General features: G+C 37.1%; 2 protein-coding genes and 1 pseudogene across 4 annotated transcripts; all 3 read left to right on the top strand.

The window, feature by feature from the left end:
- The first annotated feature begins 782 nt into the window (after positions 1-782).
- LOC149050500 (uncharacterized) lies at positions 783-7616 on the top strand. 2 transcript variants are annotated; one of them, XM_089198045.1, is made up of 9 exons: positions 783-989; positions 1154-1214; positions 1395-1421; positions 1554-1580; positions 2222-2256; positions 2628-2681; positions 3140-3202; positions 3400-3442; positions 6341-7616. In XM_089198045.1, exons 1-9 carry the CDS (start codon positions 909-911, stop codon positions 7414-7416), a joined length of 1467 nt encoding a protein of 488 aa, XP_089054171.1. In that variant the 5' UTR covers positions 783-908; the 3' UTR covers positions 7417-7616. The 2 variants fall into 2 exon arrangements, with proteins under 2 accessions (XP_089054171.1, XP_089054172.1); XM_089198046.1 differs by lacking the exon at positions 2222-2256 and having other exon boundaries at positions 825-989.
- A 7480-nt stretch (positions 7617-15096) lies between these two features.
- LOC113677060 (uncharacterized) lies at positions 15097-19344 on the top strand. The gene is made up of 9 exons (XM_089198053.1): positions 15097-15264; positions 15414-15474; positions 15653-15679; positions 15812-15838; positions 16387-16421; positions 16611-16664; positions 17374-17454; positions 17665-17707; positions 18048-19344. The coding sequence occupies exons 1-9, from the start codon at positions 15133-15135 to the stop codon at positions 19106-19108; spliced, it is 1521 nt and encodes a 506-aa protein (XP_089054179.1). The 5' UTR covers positions 15097-15132; the 3' UTR covers positions 19109-19344.
- Positions 19345-22376: 3032 nt separating this feature from the next.
- LOC149050499 (uncharacterized) lies at positions 22377-26655 on the top strand (annotated as a pseudogene). The gene is made up of 6 exons (XR_016182664.1): positions 22377-22527; positions 23448-23575; positions 23933-24085; positions 24412-24537; positions 24720-24773; positions 25449-26655. The product of XR_016182664.1 is annotated as an uncharacterized LOC149050499 (transcript).
- Positions 26656-27871: the final 1216 nt, after the last annotated feature.

Raw genomic sequence — 27871 nt, 5'->3', positions numbered from 1 at the left:
GAAAATAAATGTGCACCTTTCTGTTAAAACCATTCTCGTGTAGCTTAATGTGATTGTAACGTCGCCTTTTAATGTAAACAAGTTTGAAAGGAAAAAAAATCGGTTGACTACAACCGTAGATCAGAACACTGTACCGCAATTATTAAAAAGCGACTGACGAGACTTAGTTTACCTAATTATCATTTTAACTAGTAAATATCATCAGTCGCATAATTCCAAAGTTTCCTTTAAATAAAACAATTTTCCTAATAGAGCCTCACTTGAATCTTTCGGCTCTAGAATCAAGCAGTATTTATGAGACAAACCTTTTTCTTTCAAAGAGTTTTTCTTTATTTCTTGCCTCCTTAGCCTGGTTTATTAAAAAGATGACGTGTAATTTATTATGAGGTAATCTTATTGATATTGAATGCTATATGCGTATTTTCCTGTGTTTATCCCGTGTAGCGCTATGCTGACGTGTCCAGATTATCAGAAATAGAAATTGCTTAAAGTGATATTTGGAGAGGGAGATGTTGGCGTTGAACCAAAATGTAAACATTTCACAGATTTAATTCTTCAGAACCATAATAGAATCGATATTTTCGCGAGGTTCTAGCGAAACGAAGGACATATCGCAAGATTTTCAAATAATTGCCTACTTACCTCGTATAAACATTCCCTTGTTAACTGCCCAATATTTTTTTACCCATTAAGGAGATATAAGAAGTTCATCGTAGTCGGTCAGTTAGCATATCATAATCCATAAACTGCAAATTCTCATTGTGCATTGCATACACTATTCATAACACAAGCCCTTGGACATCCTGAATTTTCCTGTTGTGGGGCAAAATAAACAGAGACGGAAAGTTGTTCCCTGTATTCTGACTGATTCGTCTTCCATTTCATATAGGAGGGCGCTTAGAGTGAAAATGTTTCGCTTACTCTTTGTGTTGGCTCTTGCCTTTTTATTGATTTCTTTCGCAAAATCACTGAACAATTCTTCTAATCAGGTAAGCAAATTGATAACTAGGCCTAAAGTAATTGCAGTCGAAACGGAATTAGAGTGAGAGTGAGAAGTTTTGTGCTTTGTTCGAGCGTGTAACTTCCCAAACAACCCCTTGATTCATAACACATGGGTACACTTTTCATTTTTTATTTAAAAAAATTTCAACAGAGTCATGGAACAACGACAAAATCAAACTGCTGTGCTTTGCAAGCTCGATACTGTAAAGATGGTGGGTAAAACTTCTAACAGAAATCCCAGTTCAGTACTTTTATAATTATCTAAGAATAATAATAAAAATCGGTCAGTAGTTGTTACGAGCATCTATTTATTTACATCTGCTCATATGGGCGAGAAAGAGAGACGTTCGATTTTCTTCACTGAAGTTTAGTTTTTGTTAATTTCTGGACAGGAAAAGAAGGAAAAGATGGACAAAACGGTGAGTGTGCGAAGGTTACTTTATGGTTCATTTATGCATTAATTGACTTAAAAAATAAATAAATTTTCACCACAAAAATAAACTGTTTATTTACCTACGTGATATAAGAAAATTGATTTGCTTTTTATGCAGGAAGAGACGGACGCGATGGAATAAACGGTGATGTAGTTATTTATTTAAAATGAATTTTTGATTTAGATGGTAAATATTTTCAGCGTGATTCCTTCATAAACAAGAGTGGTAAGGACGAGTTATTCGTAATTTTCTGGGGGGGGGGGGAGATGGTGGAGGACTTGGAGGGGCATTACACGGTTTTAAGAGGGTAAAGATAGGGGATCAGTCGTCGCCAACAGATTGTCAAGGGGGGAGTGTAGAAAAATGACTGTCGACCAGCTGCCAATGGGGGGTAGGGGTGGGGAATCATAAGAATATTACAGAGCCTTCGGGGAGGATCAGGTAAATTTTGTCGTGACATTACCAAAATCGTTGAGCTGATTGATGTTTCATGGGGATTTAACAAGGAAAAAACCAAAAGCTGGTAACGTGATGATAACGGTAAATGTTAGAAACTAAAAAGTTGCCCTGTGTCAAGTTAATATTTCAACGAGTTTCAGTGACTGAAAATTACTGATGATTAATACATTTCTTGGGAAACGAAGGTGTAACAGGTGAAACCATTTACAAAGTTGAAACAAAAGAAGTATTATAGAAGATGTATTTGTTTAAGACGTGACTTTTGTTGCTGTTTTCGTTTATCTGTGTTTCACATTTTGTACTGGTCGGCAATATTTTCAACATAGGACGAGATGGACGCGATGGGACAGTTGGAGCAAAGGTTATGTATTTTTAAAACGACAATGTAACCATTGTTAAAAAAATGACTTTGAAACGGACTTGAGAATACAAATGTGTTGAACTGTATATGACATACCTCTCCTTGTTAGTCGTGTACAAACTCAAAAGAGTTTTTTATCAGCGACTAGTGCACCAATGAGCCGCTAAATTCGCGAAGCAAGCAAGGTCTGAAATACCATACCTTGAGTTTAACAGGATGACCCTATTCAAAGTAATGTTAGAACGGTAGAATGATGGATTGGTGGGATGGCAAATGGGCAGAATGCCTTGTTGTATGAACGGATTAGTACATGAATCAAACTGTTGTCATGGTAACCGGAAGATTATTTGCATTCATTTCAAATCAACCAGGGAGAGAAAGGTGAACCAGGCATGCATGGCGTAAATGAAAATGCTAGCACCAAGGTTAGTAAAATTTGTATTTAGCATATTTAATTTTAAGATTTAATAATCTTTATATTGTCAAATGCAAAAATTAGGTGATTTTCTGGCTAATTTTTTTTGGCTTTAATCTGATTGACACTTCAACTGTTACCAAATATTTAGTTGGAATGTTTAAATCGTAATTACTGTAGATTTCTCAGCCAAGAAGATTCAGTTATAGAATTAGAACTGGGAACCCCTGGTAGGACCTAGTAGGGTTTAGTCATTATTCAAAAGAGATGGGGGGGTGGGGGTGGGGTTAACGGCTGCTTTCTGAAGCAAGTTTTCATGAAGTGTACATGGAAAATTCTTTCATCCAACACAGCTCAAAAGAAAAATATTTATTTCTCAATTTTCTTTAATGGCAAATAGCGAAACAAGTTCTCTTCTCCAAGTCCATCCCATACAACCTTTTTTTATAAGCTTGCTTTTTCATCGAGGGCGAAAAAGGATCACAAGGACAAAAGGGACAGAAAGGAATGCCGGGAACATGTGATGACCTGGTATGGAAAGATATAATGGATAAAGAATCATCTCTTGATAGCGTAACCATTCTCGTGTACTTATAGTAATAACATATTATAACAAGCAATTTGCTATTTTCTCTTTTATTACTATTTTTGCAGTTATTTTGTGATATTCTTTGACGTGCACAAGCATGAAACAATAATGATAACGAAATTTAAATGATTCTTTGCAGAGCTCCTCGTCATCCTCCGGGAAAAGAGGGTGTTGTAAAGTGGGTAGGAATAAATTTTCACTCGTTTTTGTCGTTACTGTCCCATATAGGAGGTGAGGCCACATATATCGTCAAAATGAGTGAGTGAGTGAGTGGGTGGGTGAGTGATAGTAACAACAGAATTCCGATCTTGATCCGATTTTTACCCGATGTTCACTGTGCTACTTGTTCTTTGTTCCGGAGTACTATAGGAGACGGTAAACATCTCACAATAATTTTAGGATGACGCATGAAAAACAAAGCTTTTCCTTACAGAAATATCTTATAAGGTGTGATTGGCGCATCATGAAAACCTAGAGGTAAACTTTTTTCTTTGAAGGGGGAGTATTTTACTGTGTGAATCCGCGAATTATGCCCAGTAGATCCAAAGATACCTTTTTTTTTCACTTTTTGCCGTTACACTACAAAAGATGATAAACATCTCAAAATAATTTTGTAGTGGCCTCACGGTCATGTCATTAAAAACAAGGTTTTTGCTTGCAGAATAGGTTTGACCTGCACATCGCGGGAACTTTCGAGAAAAAAACTAAGTTGTTCAAAGAGAGAGCATTTTACCATTTTTATCAGCGACTAGTGCACCAATGAGCCGCTAAATTCGCGAAGCAAGCAAGGTCTGAAATACCATACCTTGAGTTTAACAGGATGACCCTATTCAAAGTAATGTTAGAACGGTAGAATGATGGATTGGTGGAATGGCAAATGGGCAGAATGCCTTGTTGTATGAACGAAAGTCTTACATAAATAGAATTGCAATGGAATAAGAAAAAAATTATAATTTACAAGCAAAATGAAAAGAAGCATAGTGTAATCATTATTGGACCTAGAGGAGAGACCGATAGAGGAACGGTGTGGTTCTTCAGCCAACCCCAAAAAAATATCAATACCTTCACTATTGTTATCATTATTATTATCATTGATATGGTGGTATGATTATTTGTCACCATTTTATCATCGGTTGAGTGTCAATTAGTCACTATATTCTTGAATCATCTCTCTCTTGTGTAACAGAATATTCATAGATGTGAGATGCGGCAGGTTTTCTTTTTTGTATGAGAGACAAATCTTGTACAACACTTCCTTCTAGCATCATTATACACTCTCCACTTCTTTTCAATACTATAAAGATTGTGATACTATCCACATAGCCACATACAGTCTTGAACTATTCATTTCTTTGACGATTGCCGTTTAAGTGCACAGTAAAACGCCCCTTTCAATTTCAATGCAAGCTGAAGGCATAGTTGGTTGGAATAAGTTTTCTATTTGTTTTGTTTTAATGATAAATGTTTTTTAGGTGTACAGTAAAATACCCCCTGATCAAGACACAAACTATGTTGTATTGAAAAATACTCCAATGTGGACAAATAAAACGCCAAATTTGCTCTACCACATGGATAGTGATGTGATAATCTGTTCGAAAAGTTTCTGAAGGTTGCAAGGCTATGAAACAGTTCTAATATTTTAAGAGCTTTTCAGCGAAGTAAAGGCCAGTTGAAGAAATTATGCTGAAGAAACTTATTACTATTTAGAAGACTTAGTTTTGATTTCTTTTATAAAATCGCACCACGACAATTGCAGTAAAATCAAAGACGTATACGTCAGAAACTAGCTAATTTTTTGTTCATGGTATACTATTTTTGGTTAATCAAATTATTTTTGCATTGCCTATTCTTTAATTTAAGCTTTTAGGGAATTCTCATTATAATTTACAAAAAGTGCTAAAAATGCCTTCCAAAACGTAAGAACAATCGAATGAAAGCTGAAATCGCTGACAGGAAAAGGAGTTGCCATAAGTCTCGAGTAGACATTTTTACTCCATAAGTAGTTTTCGTTCCAGTGTAAATGAGATTTTCAACAAATTTCCGAGTGAAAATCCTACTTGATGCTTCAGTTTTATATACTATAACGGCACAATGACGATAGATTTTTGACCAATCAGAGCGCCTGTTGTACGTTAGTTATGTTATAAACATCGGCCATTCCCTATATTTGCAGAAATGAACTTATTAAACACAGATTTCGCACTGATCCGAGATGCTCAGCCCCCCAACATTTCCCGAAAAAATGTTAACAATATTGTGCATACAATCGGGCGACGGAGGAGAAAGAGGAAGAGGTAAAATAAGTCCGATATATGGATTTTTCTGAAGCCAACATCAGCTTGAACAAAACCTGAGAAACAACGCCTTGCAATGCAATGAGTTCAACTTTTTGAGACAGTTTTAGCCAATTTAAAGAGGCTCAACGCATCTTTTTAGATGGATTTTTTTACCACAGTTAGCCATGTGATCTCTTGAAAATGGCGTCAATAAATGACTAATTAGTTATTGATCTTTTAACAATCATATATTCATTTTATGACACTAACTAACGAGAATACGGAATTTTAGAAACACTGGTACCCTTAATTTGAGCTTAGTGTGCCTGCAGCTAAAAGACGAGTTCGGCGAACTTCATATTTTGTCATTGAATTGCAATCAGCACGGCCTATCAATATTTATCTTTCTGCTATAAAAAAATCTTTATACGCGATTTAAACCCCCCTAAGTGAAGCAAAAAAGAAAAAAAAACCGGCTGGGTCAAGTCGTTCTATTCTCTATATAACTTTGAAAAAAAAATGTGTTCTAATACGCTGACTGCAATACAATGATAGAGAATTAAGTGTTTTAGAGGATTGAATGTTGCTTTGGTAGCATTAGGTTTGTGAAAAATAATTGTTGAATAACAGTTTTGCATGGCTTATGGAAATTCCCAAAAATGAGGAAACTGTTAAAGCTTCTTTACGTTACAATATGGTGATTAAAAAGAACGAAACCATTCTGAGCCACTTTAAAAGGCGAATGACCAGAAACAACGAATGAGAGGTAAACTCTGTTAACCATTTGTTTTGTTTTTATGAAAGAATGTTCGACTGGTTTCTACTTCTTCGAGAAAGTTCAAGACTTGCCAACCAGAGGAGCTGCAGCTGTTCAACACTTTACCATTAATGGAAGTCTGTTCCTCACCTTTGGGAACTATCAAGGAGATATTCAGAAACACAAGACAGGCTCCGTGGTTTACAAGATGGATGAACCGACTGAAAAGTTCACATTGTACCAGACCCTACAAACTAGAGGTACACATGGCGTTGAGTACTTTTCTATCGCTGATAAACATTTCCTTGCTGTGGCTAATCATTGGGATGGTACGTACCAACTTGACTCTGTAGTCTTCCAGTGGAATGGACAGCGGTTTATGGTATTTCAGAAATTACCAACAAAAGGAGCTGCACACTTCAAGTTCTTCACATCAAACAGAGAAAAATATCTCACAGTGGCAAATCGTCAAGACGAAAGTACCTACTCAACAGAGTCAGTCATCTACAAATGGAATGGCTTTAAGTTCAACAAGTTCCAAGAGATAGCAACTGAAGGTGCCATGGGATGTACGGCATTTGGAATAAACAATGTCACTTTCATCGCTTTCGCCAACCATTACAACTCTCAACAGAAGTATTCTGTTCAGTCCACTGTCTTTAAGTGGTCAGGAGGACACTTTGTCAAACTACAGTCTCTTCAAACTTATGGTGCTTATGACGTTAAGTCTGTTAATATCAATGGTCACACATTCCTCGCTTTTGCCTGCTACTACTCTGGAAGTTCCTACAACACTGACTCGTTTGTTTATAAATGGGATGGTACCAAGTTCGTTCTTTTCCAATCCATTCCTACTCGTGGAGCCCTCGCTTGGCATCCTTTCGTGATCAGCTCTCATACCTTCTTAGGTGTGGCTAATCATTACGACAGCAGCCAGAAATACAACACACAGTCAGCTGTGTACCAGGCCTCTGGATCACAGTTCGTCAAGTATCAAGAGATTTCCACCCATGGAGCTCGTGATATGACATCATTTGAATACAAAGGTCACACTTATCTGGCAGTAGTAAACTACTACAATCAGAAGTACAACATAAACAGCGCTTTGTACAAGTGGGTGTAGAAATAGGGACAAAAGACGAAAAGCGTAATGACCAAGAGTCTTAGCTGCTTATGCATTGGTGTAGTGATAGTATTTGTTCAATAATCGAAGAAAAAGGTTTAGATTTATGGATTGATTGTCAAAATTGGTTCTTTGATAAATGAGTGTTTATCAGCCTCTTTAAAAGTAAAAGTAGCAATAAAGCTGTGCATTGAACATTATACTAATGTCTGGTTAATTTCAATTTTGTTTGAGTAAATAACTTTCACTTTTATTGATAAAAGTTTATCCCAAGAACAGTAATATCAGACATGTTCAATATCCTTAAATGGACTCAAATACTCTCAGCTCATCTGTTGTGTGTGTGTTGTCACATAAGTCACACCTCCCTACCCCACCCCCAATCAATTACAGAGATGAAGAGACCAGGAGTGATATTTCCATTTAATTCAGATTTTTTTTGGATCCAAGAATGTTGATAATGGCCAGTACTATAATTCTAAGTAAGAAAATAATTCGAAATTTAAAAGTTCAGGCAGCTCATACCATTCTTTGCTATTAACGCTCTGTTAACTTTGACAAGAGCATGAATGTGATATCATAATATATAGTTTATGATCGTCTCCTTAACAAGGGTTACTGCTATCATCACTTGTCAGAAACATTCTTTCTTTTTGCTTTTAACAGCCATAGAATTGATTAAGCAAAGTGAAAAAGGAGGCGAAGTCTAGAGTAAAGAGATAGGGAGTTTTGTGAAAATTTTAAAAATAGTTTACCTATTCGAAAGCAAATATTAAAAAGAGAGTATAAAAAAAGAAGATTGTTTGCAAAGCTTGTTTTTGAAGCTGTGAGTTTACAAAATGGAATTTTTATATAAGAAAAAAAGTGCAACTGACTAAAGATGAACTGTTGAACACCTCAAGGAGCACGCACAGGTTTCTCTAATTTTCCATCCTTGATGGCTCTGAGCTTTCGACATGATCGAACTTTTCTTTCTGTTTCTTCAATACAATGTAAAAATGCCAGATTATTTCCGCCTCAACAAATAGTGATAGTTTTTATGACATTTAGTTACCATAATAACACCACAACCTTGAAATAGCCACAAAACATCCGCTTTATCGGTTTTAAGGCTAGAAATTTGTGATAACAAGTTGACCAATCTCTTTTAAGGAGACACCAGTGCACATAGACAAACCCACGGATCGGAAAATTGCCAACTTCTTACTAAAGGAGCCTAGTACTCTCAGCTGGAAAGCTTAACCCGACTATAGGAACCAGTCGTCATAAGCAAATTACGAAAACAAAGCCCTCTATGGTGAACCAACAACCTTTGAAACGAATTTAAATGTAAGAGATGTGATGCATATTGTGCAGGCGATACAACCTATTTACTATGCATGGGCAACGGGGAGCACAAATACTCCACATCTAATGAAACAACAGAAGCAGGCCATCTCGCGTAGCTGGTGGCTTTTCTTGTTTGCTAAAGCGACGAGGCTTGAGACGGTGGCTGGTTGTCTGTTCACATGATGAAAAATCCCCATTTAAGTGTTTTCCCCTCAGAATGCTTTCCTTGAAATTAGTGTATGTTGACTACGGCTGTAACGAGATGGAAATGTGGGCGGTGGAAAAAAAAAACGACACAAAAAGCTTTTTCGTCACCGAATATGTGTCGAGAGGGGTTTAAGAGTTTGTCAAAGAAAGATGTAGAGCAGGTCATGAAGCATTTGTTTAATCAAGCATTGCGGTAAACGGAAAAATGTTTGAGCCATTCTTTCCAAGGGCTTCAGCAATAGTATTACTGTTTTTATCATCTTAGTTCTAGCGAGGAAGTGAATTCAAGGAAGGTTTCTGATCACCTCCCGGTTAATAAGTAATCGAATGACAGGGTAGTGTCACCTGCGGCAAGAAGGGACACTCTCAAAGTCATTGATTGACACCGAAAAATTGGCGTCATTGTCTCTCGAGGAATAAGGAAGCGCTTTCCGGAATCTGAGAGATTTCTTGGCCATCGAATTCTTCCTCACGCGGTTCCTGCCGTCTTAGGTTGGGGACTACATACTAGTGAAGAAACAGAAGATGGCAAAAGCCACTAAAAGCTTGAAATATTTCGAATCAGCGAAGCGCGACGAACCAATCAAAGTGGTTTCTAAACCCATCGGGAGACTCCGTTTTATCTTATGGAAAAATCACAGCAACACAATCTGCAGTTATCATTTGCATTGTTCCCTTGTTAATGTCTCTCTCGCTTGACGGGCTTTCCGTTTATCTTTACTCTCTGCCATCAAATATTCTCTAACCACCTCCTTGATTTTTGCATTGCAAAATGAATGAACTTTTAGAAAGAGAGTCGATTTGAGTGCGTGTTGAACGCTCTCTTAGCTGTATTTAAAAGTTACCACTAATTATAAACATGCGCCAAGACCGTGCGACCACAACAAGCATGGCTTACCTTGTTTTTCACTCAGCCTTGTTTGCATCCTGAGCACGAGTCACTTTATGGTGCTCAATGTATCTACTTCCGTCCTTTTTCTCAACAAATATAAATTTAGACAGAAGTTTTTAAATGTTAACAAACATGTATTTCAGTGTCAAATGTATTTATGTACGAGCTATTTGGGGACACTATAGAATTTAGCCGACAATTGAACATTAAAAAAATTGATTAAGAGCCTTATATCAACTGCACAATAGTTATTCTAATCTCACATTTACAATCTAAAATCTACAATCTATAATCTGGATCCAAAATCTAAAATCATTATTCATAGAAGTAGCAACACCTACTGTTACGATCTAAAATACCAATGATATCGAATTTTCTTATGGTGTTTTTAGAGGACTGAAGGTTAAATAATTATTTGTCTGGTTGTGTAGTCTGTTCCATGGCGCAGGTCTGAAGTAACGTATTTTTGCCGTAAGTTAAAGTGTTTGAAAAATCGAGTCTTTGTTGCGCAAATGATAACTTGAACTATTTAAAATAGTTTAATCTATTATCCACACCGATTATCTACAACTCTCTATCCACAGCTGCAAAGGATGTTGACCTTCAGCTTGAAGGGGAACGAGTAACCAATTATTCTGTCGTGGAAACCTGTATTTTTAAGCTTCACGCTGCGGATATTACGGAGACCTTTTTAGCCCAACTGAGTGGAGACAAAAGCACGGATAGTCAGCGAGTTCGGAACACCAAAAGAGGATGTCCATGACCCTCAGTCGAGTTGCTCGTTTTGAAACCGGTATGAAATAATGAATGTCAAGTCGCCATTTGCTCGGCTGCAGAAATTGCCACCAGTACGCAGAAGATTCTTTGATTAACCATTTTTACAACCCCCTACTGTCTTACGCCGTCCACTGCTTTTTGCAGGTGCAAACATAGGATCTACCTTTGGATGCACCTTCCAGATATTTCATGGCGATGAAAAAATCGAAATAAACAGAGTTGGACTCTCTTAAAGGAAGTCGAATTGAGTGCTTATTTTAAACTCTCCTCTAAATTTCAAGGATTCTCTCTTCACAAATAAACGCTAAGACGGCGTAACCACAATAAGCGTGGCTCACCTTGTTTTAGTACCAAGCCTAGATTTGGGCATATTATGGTATTCGTTACACCCGCTTTCTCATTTTCCCTCATTCCTCCTTTTGCTCTTTCAGCGAAAACAGAGAAGACGTTTCAGATCTATTTTGCGATCTAACATTTTATGTCCTTCTGTCGACTAAGCCGACTTCGCACTTGTGATAGACAAACAAAGAGAGGAAAAAAGTAGAAAGGCTTAAGTTGTAACCACGCCTCGCCTCCGAATCTAACTTGTCACTTTCGCTTTTCACACAGGATATCCAGGACAGGACAGGGTACTTAACGAGACCCATGACGACGAAACCCATATTTTTCGTATTATAATCAATCTATCGCAAAACAAAATGGATCGGAATGACTTATTTCGTCGTTGTTTCGCCGCCACATTTGTAACATTGTCATATCAGTTAAGTATGAGTCGCAGCGCATTATGGCATTCCTTGAAACGCCAACTTTTTCTTTCTCCTTTTATTCACTGAGAAACTGCAAATGTCGATATATTGAGATTCAGAGTTGAGCTATTCAAAATATTCATTCGATAATTTTCTGTACACAGTTCAAGTAAACAGAGGAAAAAGCTGAGCGGAAAGATCCAGGATTTACCAAGAGAAGCTACTCCATAAATTTATTCAAGAAAGTTTTAGAATTAGTGTGCAGTTAAAAGTATAATTATCAAATAAAAAAAGTGGGCAAAGACGATATGATTTTGCATGATTCACGACATCCTTTCTCTAGTAAACCACACAGACTGATAAGTAATCTCCATTGGTGGTCACTTCGACAATATTCAATCACAGTTTGGCTTGGTAGGTCTTTTATGAAATCGTTTTTGTGAAGCGAAAGCTCTTTCGTTCTTCTAATAAAACAATATGGCTCTAAATGTTCAATGTTTGTTGTGTATATTTAAAGGCATTGTTATATTGTCAAGCCGCCCTGCTCTGGAGCTGAAGCAGCAAAACTACTGTAATAAAACAAGAATTTTATGTTTTGAATGCTCTTTTTTCATTATAATTCATGTTTTTATATTTTCCAAATTATTTCTCCAAGTTATTCCTCCAGGAAACAAATCGATCGAGTGTAAGTTATCGATGATGATATAAACATCATTGGAAATTCATAGTCAAAAGTACTCGCAATTGTCGAAAGTTCGTTTCCTGTTTACTAAGTGGTTAGAAATCTCCGTTCACTTTTAATTTTTTTTTGTTGAAGTTCAGTTTTCCGTTTTAAAAGCCTCATTCATTTATTTATGTACCATCATAATAATATAAGCTGTTTGGCATTATAATATCTCTGGTTTTCTTTTAAACAGACATTTTAAAACAAAAATGATTGATTTATTGATTGGGAAACTTACATATAACAAACATTCATACCTCTTCTTCATCTCGTTCACATGAAAAGGACACAAATCATAACTCTTACTTCTCATCGTGAAAAACTATCAACTCAGCTGTTTCCAGTCTTATGAATATCCGCCGCTGATCTATCTAGAACATGAGGTAAACCAAACAACGTTTACTTGTGTTATTTAAAATGTAAAATTAAATCATTTGTAACGCAAATTTACTTGTGTTTTTTAAAATGTAAAATTAAATCATTTGTAACGCAAATTTGCTCCCCGCCAACAAAGTCGCCACGATTGCGTAACCTTCCTCTCTCTAATAATTGTAAAGCGACGGTCAAATTTTTCAGGAAGAAACACTATGCTCTCACTCACCAAAAAGAAGACCTGCACTCAAGGATAGAGTGAAATCAGCTTGGATATCTTTTATGTGACGAAATTATAAAAGAACTAATAATGAAAAAGCATTTCTCTACAAAAAACAAATTTGCATGTTGATCTCGTGTTCACAATTGTGTTTGATCACAATGCATTAGCCTGATCAAAGACTAGTTTTCTCTCAAAATATACTACCACACTTAGGATCAGGGAAGTGCATCTCTTAAAATGATAACAAAGTGGGCTTCTTAACTGTAGATTTTTGCCAAACTATTTGAAAATAGCTACTGTATTGAAGCGGTTAATGGATAGAAAAATATCGGGTAGTTAACAAGGGAATGGTTATTCGAGCAAATTGAACAATTATTTGAAAATCTTGCAATATGTCCTCACTTTCGCTAAAACCTAGCGAAAATCACGATTCTATTATGTTCCTGAAGAGCCAAATCTGTGAAATGTTTACATTTTGATTCAATGCCAAAGTCTTCCTCTCCAAATATCACTACTTGTTATTCATTCCCGGTCACTTTTGTTCTGTTACAAAAGAATCTTCTGGACCTTATTCCCTTCGTCAGTTTTTCTATTGATGGTGGCAGTAATTAACTATTCCAGCATCAATTTTTTGAGCCTATTGTCTGACAATTCAGCTTGAACGATTTTAGTAAACCCAGTGAACGGACAGTTGGTACACAATGAGCAAGTTTATTAATGATCACATGGACACGTCAGCACAGCGCGGGAACAAGGTGTTTCAGGACGCCTATCGCGTAACCAAATTCTTAGAATTTTCATCGAACTCTCAAAAACCTAAACAAATTGACATCGAGTTTTGAGGTCCTTCCTCAACATATCCTTCCGGCATAGAGTGTGAAACTGAAGCGATTCCATGAAATGCCGAGTGCTAGGCTGAGAACTCCTAAACATTAAAAAGTGAAGTTATAGTTTCATCGAGACTCAGAGTGAAAAAAAAAAGAGAGACTATCATGGAAGTAAAGTTTACCTCAATATCGTTTTCTATTTAACTTAAGTATATCATGGAACTACATTGTATTTACGAAAGAACGCGGTTGTTTTCTTTATTCATTAATCCTGACGAGACGGCTAAATATATTCAGCATTTTCATTACATGTCTAATGTAAAGCATGGTTCTTGAGGTGAAGCAAAGGCTGTTATGTTATAAGTGCTTTTTACGTTCTTCTTTCTTTGGAGTCTGAATACAATCTTGTCGAGTAATCCCTTCGGTAAACAACCTGTATGTTGCATGTAAATTCTGTGAAGTGTGGTGAGGAGCCCTTTAGGTTCACCAGAGCAGAATGAAAATAGCACTTTCTTTAATTAAGGGCCTGAGGACTCAAATTTATGTCATTTCGATACTTAGACCTAAAACGAACATATCCTTTTTGGATATCAGTGGATTTAATCATTCCCAAATTTTTTTTTTTCTGTGACAGTGGATAGCTAGGGTAAACAAACGACCTTGATCATTCTCTTCTGCCTTTGGTTACCTTGTTAATCAATTATATTTTGATACACTAAATCATAATCCCAGCTCTAAAATTCATGAGCCTATTATCTGACAATTTAGTTTGGACGGTTTTAATAAACCGAGTGAACGGACAGTTGACAAACACTAAGCAATTTCTATTTCTGATCATGTGGACACGTCAGCATAGCGCTACAAAGGGTACACACAAGATAATTCGCATCTAGCATTCAATATCAACAAGGTTACTTCATATTGAGTTACACGTCATCTTTTTAATAAACCAGGCTAAGGAGGCAAGAGATAAAGAAAACCTTTTAAAGGAAGGTTTGTATGATAAACACTGCTTGATTCTGGAACCGAAATATTCAAGTGATGCGCCATTGGGAAAATGATTTTATTTAAAGGAAACTTTGGAATTATACGACTGATAATATTTTGCTGGTTAAAATGATAATTAGGTAAACTAATTCTCGTCAGTCGCTGTTCAATAATTGTAGTACAGTGTTCTCATCTAGGTTGCAGTCAACCGCTTTTTTTTCCTTTCAAATTTGCTTGCAGTAAATGGCGACGTTACAAAGACATTAAGCTACACGAGAATGGTTTTAACAAAAATGTGCATACTTATTTTCTAAAGCGAACTGAATTCTTGCTATGGACACCTTTCCTTCCACAGATCAAAACACTTTTGTAAACTACAGTTATTAGTGAGAATTTACTCAAAGATCAAGCAAATCGTCTCCACTGATAAGGGTCTAAATTCTCCATACCAGATAACGGTGTTTTAAGGAGACATAGGAAATTCATCGTAGTCGGTCAGTTAGCATATCATAATCCATAAACTACAAATTCTCATTGTGCATTGTAAACACTTTTCATAACACAAGCCCTTGGACATCCTGAATTTTCCTGTTGTGGGGCAAAATAAACAGAGAGAGAAAGTTGTTACCTTAATGCTGACTGATTCGTCTGCCATTTCATATCGGTGGGCGCTGAGAGTGAAAATGTTTCGCTTATTCTTTGTGTTGGCTCTTGCCTTTTTGTTGAGTTCCTTCGCGAGTTCACAAAAGAAATCTGCTAATCAGGTAACCAAATTGATAACTAGGCTTAAAGTAATTGTCGTCAAATCGGAATTCGAGTGAAAGTGAGAATTTTTGTGTTTTGCTCGAGCGTGTAACTTCCCAACAACCCCTTCATTTCATAACTCATGGGCACACTGTTCGTTTTTCAACAGAGTCATAGAACAACGACGAAATCAAACTGCTGTGCTTCACAAGCTGGTTACTGTAAAGATGGTGAGTGAAACTTCGAACAATAATCCCACCTTTTTCAGTTCATTTATAATTTTAATTTAGAATAATAATAAAAATACTTCAGTACTCGAAACGCGCATATATTTATTTACATCTGCTCATATGGAGAGAAATTCGAGTTTCTTCACTGATGTTCTTGTTTCTGTTAATTTCTGGACAGGAAAAGACGGAAAAGATGGACAAAACGGTGAGTGTGCAAAAGTTACTTTATGGTTCATTTATCAAGTTATTGACTTAAAAACAAATGACTTTTCACGATAAAAAATAAACTGTTTATCTACCTACCTAACATAAGAAAATTGATTTGCTTTTTATGCAGGAAAAGATGGACGCGATGGAATAAACGGTGATACAGTCATTTATTCAAAGTGAATTTTTATTTAGATGGGAAATATTTTCAACGTGATTCCTCCACAAACAAAAAGTGGTAGAGACTAGTTATTATTAATTTTCTGCGGGGGGGGGGGAAGTTGGTGGAGGACTTTAGGGATATCACATGGTTTTAAGGGAGAAAAGATGGTGGTGGGGAATCATAAGAATATTAAAGAGCCTTCGGGGAGGATCAGGTAAATTTAATCGTAACTCTACCAAAATCCTCGGGCTGACTAAGTGACTGGTCCCTTATGGCAATTTAGGGAGAGAAAAGAAACCCAAACTAGTAAAGTGATGATTACATGTGTCAAGTTAATATTACAACGAGTTTCAATGACTTAAAATTACTGTGAATGATACATTTTTTGGAAAACGAAGGTGTAACATGTGAAACCTTTTACAAAGTCGAAACAAAAGAAGTACTGTGTTGAAGATGTAATTGTTTAAGACGTGACTTTTTTTGCTGTTTTCGTTTATCGGTGTTTTCACATTTTGTACTTATCGCCAATATTTCCAACATAGGACGAGATGGACGTGATGGGACAGTTGGAGCAAAGGTTAGATATCTTTAAAACAATAATGTAACCATTGTTAAAAATAAAATGACATTGAAACGGACTTGAGTATACTAACGTGTTCAACTGTATGTGACGTACTTCTTTTTGTAAGTCGTTACTCATAGTGCATCAATCAAATTGTTGTCATGGTTACCGGGACATTATTTCGATTCATTTTAAATTATCCAGGGAGAGAAAGGTGAACCAGGCATGCATGGTGTGAATGAAAATGCTGGCACCAAGGTTGGTAATATTTATATTCAGCATATTTAATTCAGATATGTGATAATCCTTATCTTGTCAAATGCAAAAAATTAAGCTATTTTCTCGATAATTTTTCTTTGGCTTTGATCTGATTGACACTTCAACTGTTACCAACTATTTGGTTGGAATATTTAAATCTTGATTACTGTATATATCCCACCCAAGAGGATTCAGTTATAGAATTAGATTTTGGCAAAGGGGAACATCTCATCAATCTGAACTGCAAGAGTTCTCTTGCTTCTAAATTTTCCCGTATTGGAGATTTATCTGACTTTGACACTGTCAATGAATACAATGAAGTATGTTGCTGATAGGTTAAATTTTGATTTCTTTGGGGGGAGAGGGGTGAACAAGGACAAAAGGGTAAGGATGGTGGCTCTAGTTTCAAAATTAGGTCTCTGAATCATTCAGTTAAACTAGGACCTGCGAAAAAACTGCGATAATAGTAGGACCAGGAACGCCTGGTAGGACCTGGTAGGGATCGGTCATTATTTGGCAGGGGGAGGGGGGGGGGACGGCTTCTTTTCATGAGGTGTACACAGAAAATTCTATCGTCCAACACAGTTTAAAAAATAAACTTGAAAGAAGCTAACTTCTCAAAGTTGTTTAATAGCAAATAGCAAAACATGTTCTCCACTTCAAGTCCATCCCATACAACCTTTTTTTATAAGCTTGCTTTTTCATCGAGGGCGAGAAAGGATCTGTTGGACAGAAAGGATCACAGGGACAAAAGGGACAGAAAGGAATGCTGGGAACATGTGATGACCTGGTATGGAAAGATATAATGGATAGAAAATCATCACTTAAAAGTGTAACAGTCCTTAACTACTTCTAAAATAATGACATATTACAAGTAATTTGCTACGTTTTCTTTTATTATCATAATTTTTTGTTTTGTAGCTATTGTGTGATATTCTTTGACATTCACAAGCATGGAACGATAATACATGATAACGAGACTTTTAATGATTCTTTGCAGACCTCCTCGTCATCCTCTGGGAAAAGAGGATGTTGTCAAGTTGGTAGGAATAATTTTTCACTTGTTTTTGTAGCTACTGTCTCCTATAAAGAATTAAGGTTTTCGAGTAACAGGAAAATAAAGTGAAAAATAAGGAATTTGTTTCAGAGGATGGACTGTCGCTTTAATAACATCATTTGTTATGGAAAAAATCGTTAAAAAGCAGTTTTACAATTTCTTACGCCAATTTCCGAAAAAATAGGAGACTGTCGAGGTTGAAGTTCAATGAAAGACTAGTTATTAAAAACCTTGAAATCACTCTGAGCCACCTTAAAAAGGCGTTTAACCAGAAACAGCGAATGAGAGGTAAACTCTGTCAACCATATGTTTTGCTTTTATCAAAGAATGTTCCACTGGTTTCCACTTCTTCGAGAAAGTTCAAGACTTGCCAACCAGAGGAGCTGCAGCTGTTCAACATTTTACCATTAATGGAAGTCTGTTCCTCACTTTTGGGAACTTCTATGGAGATATTTACCGATACAAGACAAGCTCCGTGGTTTACAAGATGGATGAACCGACTGAAAAATTCATATTGTACCAGACCCTGCAAACTAGAGGTGCCAATGGTGTTGAGTACTTTTCTATCGTTGATAAACATTTCCTTGCTGTGGCTTGTTATCGGGATAATACGCACCAACTTGACTCTGTCGTCTTCCGGTGGAATGGACAGCAGTTTGTGGTATTTCAGAAATTACCAACAAAAGGAGCTGCACACTTCAAGTTCTTCGAGGTAAATGAAGAAAAATATCTCACAGTGGCAAACTCTCATGAAATCAAATCAATCATCTACAAATGGAATGGGGTCAAGTTCAACAAGTTCCAGGAGATAGCAACTGAAGGTGCCATGAAATGTACGTCATTTGAAATAAACAATGTCACTTACATCGCTTTCGCCAACTATTACAACTCTCAACTGAAGTATTCTGTTCAGTCCACTGTCTTTAAGTGGTCAGGAGGACACTTTGTCAAACTACAGTCTCTACCAACATACGGGGCACGTGACGTGAAATGTGTTAACATTAATGGTCACACATTCCTCGCTTTTGCCTGCTACTTCTCTGGAAGTTCCACTAACACTGACTCATTTATCTATAAATGGGATGGTACTAAGTTCGTTCTTTTCCAATCCATTCCTACCCGTGGAGCCCTTGCTTGGGACCCTTTCGTGATCAGTGGTCTCACATACATGGTTGTTGCCAATGGTTACGACAACAGCCACCAACACAGCACTAAATCAGTTGTGTACCAGGCCTCTGGAGCACAGTTTATCAAGTACCAAGAGATTTCCACCCATGGAGCTCATGATATGACATCATTTGAGTACAAAGGTCAAACTTATCTGGCAGTGGCAAACTACCACAAGCAGAAGTACAACATAAACAGCGCTTTATACAAGTGGATTTAGTGATAGAGACACAAGACGAAACTTGTAATGACCAAGAGTCTTACGTGCTTATGCATAATTATAGTGATAATATTTGGTCAATGATCGATAAAAAAAATTTAGGCATTAGGAATCTTTGATAGAATTGATATTTTTGATAACTCAGTGTTTTATCAGCCATATACGGGCTAAGATATTAAAATCTTCGAAAAGGAATTAGTGAAATTTAGTAATAAAGCTGTGCATTGAACATAATACTTAGGTGTGGTTTCTTTCTAATGTTTCTGAGTAAATATCTTCCAGTGATAAGGGGTGATTGAAAGAGAGCTGAGACACGCACTAGGAGTTTGGGGGGTAGGGGGTGGAAGTGGAACGGAGGGGGAATCAGTCTTCCCTAACAGAGTATAAAGGAGGGACTATAGTAGAATGACTGCCAATTAACTGCCAGCGAGGGGGGATCATAAGAATATTGCAGAGCATTTAAGGGAGAAGGTAAATTGTTATCATGACGCAACCAAAATCCTCCATCCCATCCTGCAGGATGCTAAGCAATGACCGCCTTCTTAGAATGGTTTGAATGGCTTTTACTTTGTTGGCGCCAAAAGTGAAATTAAACACTTTATGCGTCTCACAACATGTTATACTGCATGCGCTTTGATGATTCGTAAATACCTCGTGGCCTTTTCCTTGACAGGGATTATTCGATCGGTGACTGACAATTTTTATATCCAGCTATCATAACTTTGTTAAGATATAACACTATGCAAAAGCCAGGCTGAGGACGGAGGCGAAGTTCAAAGTCAAAAGTTTTCAGAGATACAAAACTCCTCGAAAACAAAAAGAAAAGAAAAAGGAGAGTTGGTGGTTTGTTTTTGAATTAAAGTCTGGACTGGAGACAAAGCTAAATTAACGATTTAGTGGCTTCATAGCTGCTAAGAAAGCTTGTAAGCACAGTCTTGAATGGCAGCATAGCATGTTTTTTTAGAAGGAGTAATTGTGTTGAAACTGAATACCATCAACTCACACAATGTATAGCATACTTTGAATCTCTTAATGGACAGCAGTGTGATTTTGTGGAACAACCCAGTCTTTATATAAGGCCCTGTCCAAACATTTCCGATGAATTCGTCTTATGAATCCACAACTTTTTGAAAACGCTACCCAGAGTAGAATTTTTTGAATACGCGTAAGAATACGGCGTCGTGTGGACGGTCGAATCTAGATATTTTGGAATAAACTGATGTAACGATATCAGATTTTTTCACAGTAACACCCTACTATTCAATGCTGTTCTCATGGTTGTGTTTCGCCATATAATAGAGGAGGAAGAATAATATTATGAAAAAAAACTACTATTTTCATTGCGCCTTGTTAAGCTGGAATTAAATTTATTTCATCATAGTAGAGCTGTCTCTTACATTCCCCCTAATATTTTTATTCGCACATAGTATTCAATATCAACACGGTTACTCCATATGATTACATGTTACATTTTCAACTTTGGATTATGCGACTGATAATATTTTGCATGTTGAAATAATGTTTGGTAGAGGGTCGCTTTTAAATAATTGTAATGCTAATTAACATTACAAAAGTATTCTCATTTACGGTTTTAGTCAAGCGCTATATTTCCTTTCAAACTCGCTTGCTGTAAATGATGACGTTACACACATGTTAAGCAACGCGTGAATGCATGGTTTTAACAAAAAGTGCTCTCTTTTCTCCTAAATCCTCGGCAACTCGTTATCTTTTATTTTACTATATTTTTATTGTACCGTGTTTTGTATTGAATGACTTTGCAGCTTTCCCATTTCGTGTTACAATTCTAATTCCTTTTAACTCACAGCGGTATATTCACATCAACCATCCCATTTTTTTAAATTCCGTAAAATAATGGAAAGCGAGCTGAACTCTTGCTATGGACACTTTTCCTTCCAGATCAAAATATTTATTTTTTACGACTACTGTTATAAATGGGAATTTGCCCTAAAAAAAACAAATCGCCGTCGCTGATTAGGGTCTTAATTCTCCTCTCCGGGAGATATACGAAGTTAATTGTAGTAGTTCATTTAGCATATCATAATCTATAAACTACAAATTCTCATTGCGCATTCAAACACTATCCATATCAAAAGCTCTACAACATCCTGAATTTTTATCTGTTCTGAGGCAAAATAAACAGAGTTGGAAGTTGTCCCTTTATGCTGACAGATTCGTCTGCCATTTCAGATCAGAGGGTGCTGAGAGTGAAAATGTTTCGCTTATTCTTTGTGTTCTTTGTGTTAACTCAAACTGCTGAGCTCCTCGAGCTTGTTATTGTAAAGATGGTGGGTAAAACTTCGGGCAAAAATCTCCCTTTGTTCAGTACAAGCGTAATTCCCGAGAAAGTCACTTCACCAATGTTTGGTTTCTTTTAATTTCTCAACAGGAAAAGACTGAAAAGATGGACAAAATATTTAATGGCAAAGTTAACGTTTCTTTATGGTTTGTTTAACGAGCTTTTGGCCTAAAAAGATTTTACTTTTTACTAAAAGAATAAATTATTTATTTACCTTACTAAAATTGGAAAAACTCACTTATTTCCTAAGTGGGAAAAGATGGACTCGATGAAATAAACGGTGATGTGGTTATTTTATTTAAACGGACTTTTCATTTTAGAAGGCAATTTTAGCTTTTCATCGTGAATTCCTTCACAGCATTAACTGTTATGAGAATTTAGTATAATGATTATAGTAAATGTCAGAAACTTAAAATTTTGCCCTTATGCAAAACTGCAATTACAAGAAGTGAGTGACTGAAAATTTACCCCCCTTGGTCAAGCACGTGTTCAAAAGGATTGATTGCGCAACACACACCCTCCAGTATCAGACATTAGGAGTTTCGTGTTTCATTTCACGTCAGTTTTCACTTCGAGCGTACACCAGTTTTTTTTTCCGAATGGGTGGTCAAAGTAGGTGTTCAGGTTGTAAAGAGTTAAAGCCTGCTCATGACTTCGGTCGTCCTGGAAAGTACTGTACCAGTCCAGCTCACAGTGATAATGAACGGGTCGCACTCGCAGAGGTTTAAGAGCTAACGAATACTGAGAGTAATCCTCCCACCGACGAGAATAGTGCTGCCGCTTCTTCTCAACTGTTGTTTCAATCTTTGGCCGAATCGATGAAGCTTTTGTCCTCTGAAATGAAGGCTCTTCAGCAGAAAACCAGAGTTGCGGACGTTCGTCCGTGCTCCCACTTCCGACCAACAAGCTCCCGTCATACCGCCTCGTATGACTCTCCCCGAGGTGCGCGCCATGACGGATTTGGCAAAGACAGTGGATCGGCGTGTGGAGCGACTTCCTCTTCTTCCATCGGATGATAGTTCCATTAAAGATGAGGGCGACAATTTTAAACACTCAGCAGTTGAATCACCACCTCCCTCGCGTAGCCTTGTTAATGACCTGTGTGGGTGTCGTATTCAATACTCTGGACTTTAAATTTAATACTCTGGACTTTAGATCTAGAGTCTTCATTGCGCCGATTCTTGGTTTGTTACGGACAATTACATTTGTATATTAATCTCAATTCGGAATTTCATAAAGACATCCAATGGTGGAGCATGTTTTTGCGTGCATGTAACGGTGTGTCTATGATTACCTGAAATAGATAGTCATCTCCCGGAGAGGTGTTTACCACTGACGCTTGTCTTACGGGTTGTGGCGGCATTTGTGAGCGTATTTATTTTCATGCGGAGTTTCCAGAGTTCGTCTCAATCCAACGTCTTGACATTAATTCCTTAGAACTTTTGACCATTGTTGTTTCTCTACGTTTACAGTTCGGTGTGACAACGAAGTCGCAGTCACTGCGCTGATATCGGGCCGATGTAGGAATACCTTGGTTAATTCTTGTCTGCGCGAAGTCTGTTTCTAACTGGCAACACACGAGTTTGAGATTTGCGCGGTTCACCTTCTTAGAGTCTTGAACAGTGAAACCGACGTGCTTTCACGTTGGAATGTGATCTCAGGTACAAGGGAACAATTCCTGCAACGTGTTCAACGTGATCTCTGTGACATTTACCTTCTTGCAGTTACACAGTCCTTTCTAGTGGATCGTTTTGTTTGTTTTAATTGTAGATTTCTTAGTATTATCTGCATTGAGACAGGATTTGAAGTACAGGTTTCGTTCTGCTTACAACGCCGAAACATTTAGTAATTTAAGGACCCAATTGAAAGCCTTTTTGTTATTTTGTGCGTATTTTCGACTCATACCAACGCCAGCTACGTTGGATACCATTTGCCTTTATGTGCAATTTCTTAGTCGTAGGCTTAGTCCTCCTGCTATTTGTAACTATTTGTCTGAGGTTAAACTGCTACATTTGTTTTCAGGGCCAGAATTTCCATTTACTAAAGATTTTGTTCTCTCGCTGAAGTTGCGTGACATTGCGCGCAACGCGCTGCACACCACACGAAGAGCTCCTCCGGTCACTCCTGATGTTTTGTATCACATTTTTATGGTTTGAGATTTAGAGAATGTTCCTTTTTCGCGCACGCTGTTTTGTGCCTTTTTAATTACATTCTTTTCAATGGCGCGGTTAGTCAATATCGTACCTAGTCCCATCAGTGCTTCGATCCATCGCGTCATCTTACTCGGAGAGATATCGCAACGAACCAACACTGGCTAATTGTTACTTTTAAATGCACTAAGACTATTCAGTTCGGGGAGGGTAAATTACATATTCCTTTGTTAAGTCTGCCCAGCTCTTCTTTATGTCTATTCTCAACATATCCCCGTATGATTCGCCTCGTTCCCGCGAGTTCTCGGTCTGCCTTATACGTTTTCCCAGTCATTACGGTCCCACTACCTCACTCAGGCTCGTTTTATCGCCGAGTTTTGTCAGGCGATTTCTGCTGCTGGTCTCCCAGATGCTTCGTCCTTTCGAGGTCATTCTTTCCGTCGCGGTGCGGTCTCATGGGCCTTTAATCACGGTGTACCGGGTGAACTCATAGAGATATATGGAGACTGGGTAAGTGATGCATATAAGGCTCATTTAGAATTTTGTGTTGTATCAAAGCTTGCCTTCGCCCATCAGCTTCTTCTTGCGATTCTTTATAGTGCTGTGTAGTTTCATAAAGCAAAGTCCGTTTTTGTGGGACGTTCCGTTTGGTGGCAGCAAGGTTTATTGGGTATATCATTGGCTGTTGTTTACTGTTGGTTCGTATTCTAATAAACTTCTCTCTGTGCCAAAACGAATTGTGTTTTATTTGTTTCAGGGGGCCTTCTTAGGTAAGTTTGGGTGAATAATAATTTTTTGGGGGGAAACAAAGGTGGACACGAGATGCGAAATCTTAGGCAAAGTTGAAATTAAAAAGTATAGTTTGCTTCTGTTTTTCTTTGTTTGTGTTTTCATATTTTGTACTGATCGTCATTATTTTCAACATAGGACGAGATGGACGTGATGGAACAATTGGAGCAAAGGTGATTTATTTTTTTTAAACCAAAAATGTGACATTTGCATTTTCATAGTAGTGATATTGAAACGGAATTCTAAGAATACAACTGCGTTGAACTTCATATGACATACCTCTTCATATTAGTCATCAATCAAACTGTTGCCATGGTTACTACTAGGTTATTTCGTTTCATTTTACATGATACAGGGAGAGAAAGGTGAACCGGGCGTGCGCCGTGTGAATGGAAATGCTGACATCAAGGTTGGTAGTTGTATATTTCTTATATTTAACGTAAAGATGTGACAACCTTTTTGTAAAATGTTCCGAGAAATGCGCGCGGCGTGATTAGTCAGAACGAGTTCATTATATTTCCATAAAGCACACACCTAACGTCACACGAGTTTACTCTTGAGATATAACGCACGCAGCCTACGTCATCTGTACGAGCGCGCGCAATTCATGATTCATTTTAGCATAGGTAATCACGTGATTTCGAGTGCAATTTAGAATAAAGTAAAGTAAAGAAGAAATTTTTACGACATCCAATGCTTGCATTTGATTGGCTGTTTGTGAGTTTCTTTGATTATTGACCAATCAGAATGTCTGATTTGTTACTTTCTTTGCACTGAATTAATTTCTCTCGAGATATTTCGCTGAAGCAAATGGAAACAATATTTGTGCAAAGTAGTCTAGAGAGAAAGAAGAAAGGGGCAAACTTCTTTCGGTACGAAAAATGTGCACAAGTTAACAGAAGCTTGAAAAAATCTTGAAAGTAAAACCTGATATAATGAAATGAGTACGATATGATGAAGCGTTCATATCCACTTTAAAAATAACGAAAGCATTTTGAGCCACCTTAAAAATAACCACCAGAAATGCTTATAACACCGAATGAGAGGAAAACTACGTTAACCGCTTGCTTTAATTTTACCAAAGAATAGGAATGTTCAAGATTTGCCAACCAGAAGAGCTGTAGCCGTTCAACATTTTTTCATCAATGGAAGTCTGTTCCTCGCCTCTGGAAACTATATTGGGGATTTTAAAAAATACAAGACAAGCTCCGTGATTGGATGAACCCACAGAAAAATTCACTTTGCACCAGACCTTGAAAACTAGAGGTGCATTTGGCATTGAGTAATTTTCTATCGCTGATAAACATTTCTTTGCTGTGGCTAATTATAAGGATGGTATGTATCAACTTGACTCTGTAATCTTTCAGTGGAATAGACAGCGTTTTTTAGTTTTCCAGAAATTACCAACAAAAGGAGCTGCACATATCAAAACCTTCACATTGAATGAAGAAAAATATCTCACAGCAGCAAACAGTTATGATGGAAGTACCAGATAGATAAAATCAGTCATCTACAAATGAAATGGCGTCAAGTTCAACAAGTTCCAGGAGATAGCAACTGAAGGTGCCATGGGATGTACGGCATTTGAAATAAACAATGTCAACTATTACAAATCTCAACAAAAGTATTCTGTTCAGCCCACTGTCTTCAAATGGTCAGGAGGATACTTTGTCAAACTAAAGTCTCTTCCAATTTATGGTGCATAGACGTGAAGTGTGTTAACATCAATGGTCACACATCCCTCGCTTTTGCCTGCCAGTATTTTGAAAGTTTCAATATCACTGACTCGTTTATTTACAAATGGGATGATACCAAGTTCGTTTATTTTGTTCTAGTCTTTTCCTACTCGTGGAGCCGCTGATTGGTATCCGTTCATGATCAGCAGTCGTACTTGATTGGGTGTGGTCAATTCCTACGACAGCAGCCACAATTACTACACTAAGTCAGTTGTGTACCAGGCCTCTGGAGGACACTTCATCAAGTACCAAGAGGGTTCCTCTTATTTATCGTTTGATTTGATGTCGTATGAGTACAAAGGTGACACTTATCTTGCAGTGGCAAACCACAACAATCACAAGTACAACATAAACAGTGCTTTATACAAGTGGGCTTAGGAATAGGGACAAAAGACGAAAAGAGAATTGACCAAGAGTATTAGCTGCTTATGAATAGTTGTGGTCATTATTTGACTGAGCATTAAATCATGGCCATTGCCTAATAATCGTAATCAGGTCTTGGTATTCTTTGGGAAAATTGATCTGTTTGATAAATTAGTATTTTATCAACCTTGTTTTTCGTGATATTTGGCATTAAAGCTGTGAATTGAACGTGACATTAAGGTCTGGTTTATTTTAATTTTTTTGAGCAAATAACTTGATTTTTACTGATAAAAGGTGGTCAAAATAACAGTAATATCGGACACGTTCATCATTTTTCACTCGACCCAAATACCCTTAGTTACAAACATCACGTGCTCCGATAAATTGTTCAGAGAGACCAAGAGATAAGTAGAAACAGCAACCTGTTGCTCGTACGCAACAGGTGTGATATATCATCCCTCTCATCTCCTCTCATTCTTATCTCCGCAACCCTTAGATATGAGGTAGCTTACAACATTCTTCATTGATTGCACTTTGGTGACTAAGTCGATAGCATTAATGTAATGTTACAATTCTTGTACTAGTTTATGTTCTTTTCGTAACAGTAGTGGTCAAAAGCATTCTTACGTTTCACTTTTAAGGTCAAATCTTAAAAAGATACAACTCTTAGAAAATCCCAATTCAAGGTGAAGGCAGAGGCGAAGGGTTGAAGAATTTTCAGAGTAAAATTTGAGGAACGAAAGAGTGTGTTTATATAACAAAAGAGTTCAGGTCCTACTGGATTGACTTTTATTGTAAACAATTGTCTTCATTAACTTTCAACTTACCTACAACAATGCAATGCTAACACTACGTTAACACTTACAGCTATACGATACTACGATACTAACCATGCTTACGTTTCTTAAAATTCTACTCCTATTCTCATTTATACTTATCGATACTCACATAATGACCACTTTCATGGGACTTTTCTCTTAATTAGCTTACACTACAAATTTTATGATACTTGCACTACTTGCATCACGAATTTCAATTAAATAATTAGCTTACTCTACATAGTATAAAATACTTACAATAATGATTCCCATCTTTTCCGAGAGTCTTGAAGCTTCTTATTTCTTGAGGCAATGAGCCCTTTAGTCTCCTGCTTAGTTTCTACTTTGTCTAGAAACAAATTAAACTTTGGGACTGATTTGCATCTTCTACAATCTCATATATTTAGTTTATACAGAATTATCAGATAGTTTAGTTCATAATCTCTCTTTAAATTCCAACCATAACATCTTTAACCTATAAGCTTAGATTATCACTAAGGAGATAAGACCACCAATTACAAAACCTCTTCCAAAGGGCGCACACAGAGGAGCAGTCGTAAAAGAGATGGTATAAGTCTTCTTTGTATATT

Source organism: Pocillopora damicornis, chromosome 2, assembly GCF_964200805.1.
Source record: "Pocillopora damicornis chromosome 2, jaPocDami1.2, whole genome shotgun sequence".
Taxonomy (NCBI): Eukaryota; Metazoa; Cnidaria; class Anthozoa; order Scleractinia; family Pocilloporidae; genus Pocillopora; species Pocillopora damicornis.
The sequence above is the reverse complement of the archived record's forward strand: the minus strand, read 5'-3'. Positions and strand labels throughout refer to the sequence as shown.

Coding starts and splice junctions, on each gene's coding strand:
- LOC149050500 (XM_089198045.1), top strand. CDS start 909: ATGTTTCGCTTACTCTTTGTGTTGGCTCTTGCCTTTTTATTGATTTCT. Junction 1,422..1,553: donor AGGAAAAGATGGACAAAACG/GTGAGTGTGCGA, acceptor CTTTTTATGCAG/GAAGAGACGGACGCGATGGA. Junction 1,581..2,221: donor CGGACGCGATGGAATAAACG/GTGATGTAGTTA, acceptor TTTTCAACATAG/GACGAGATGGACGCGATGGG.
- LOC113677060 (XM_089198053.1), top strand. CDS start 15,133: ATGCTGACTGATTCGTCTGCCATTTCATATCGGTGGGCGCTGAGAGTG. Junction 17,455..17,664: donor TGGGAACATGTGATGACCTG/GTATGGAAAGAT, acceptor GATTCTTTGCAG/ACCTCCTCGTCATCCTCTGG. Junction 17,708..18,047: donor AAGAGGATGTTGTCAAGTTG/GTAGGAATAATT, acceptor CTTTTATCAAAG/AATGTTCCACTGGTTTCCAC.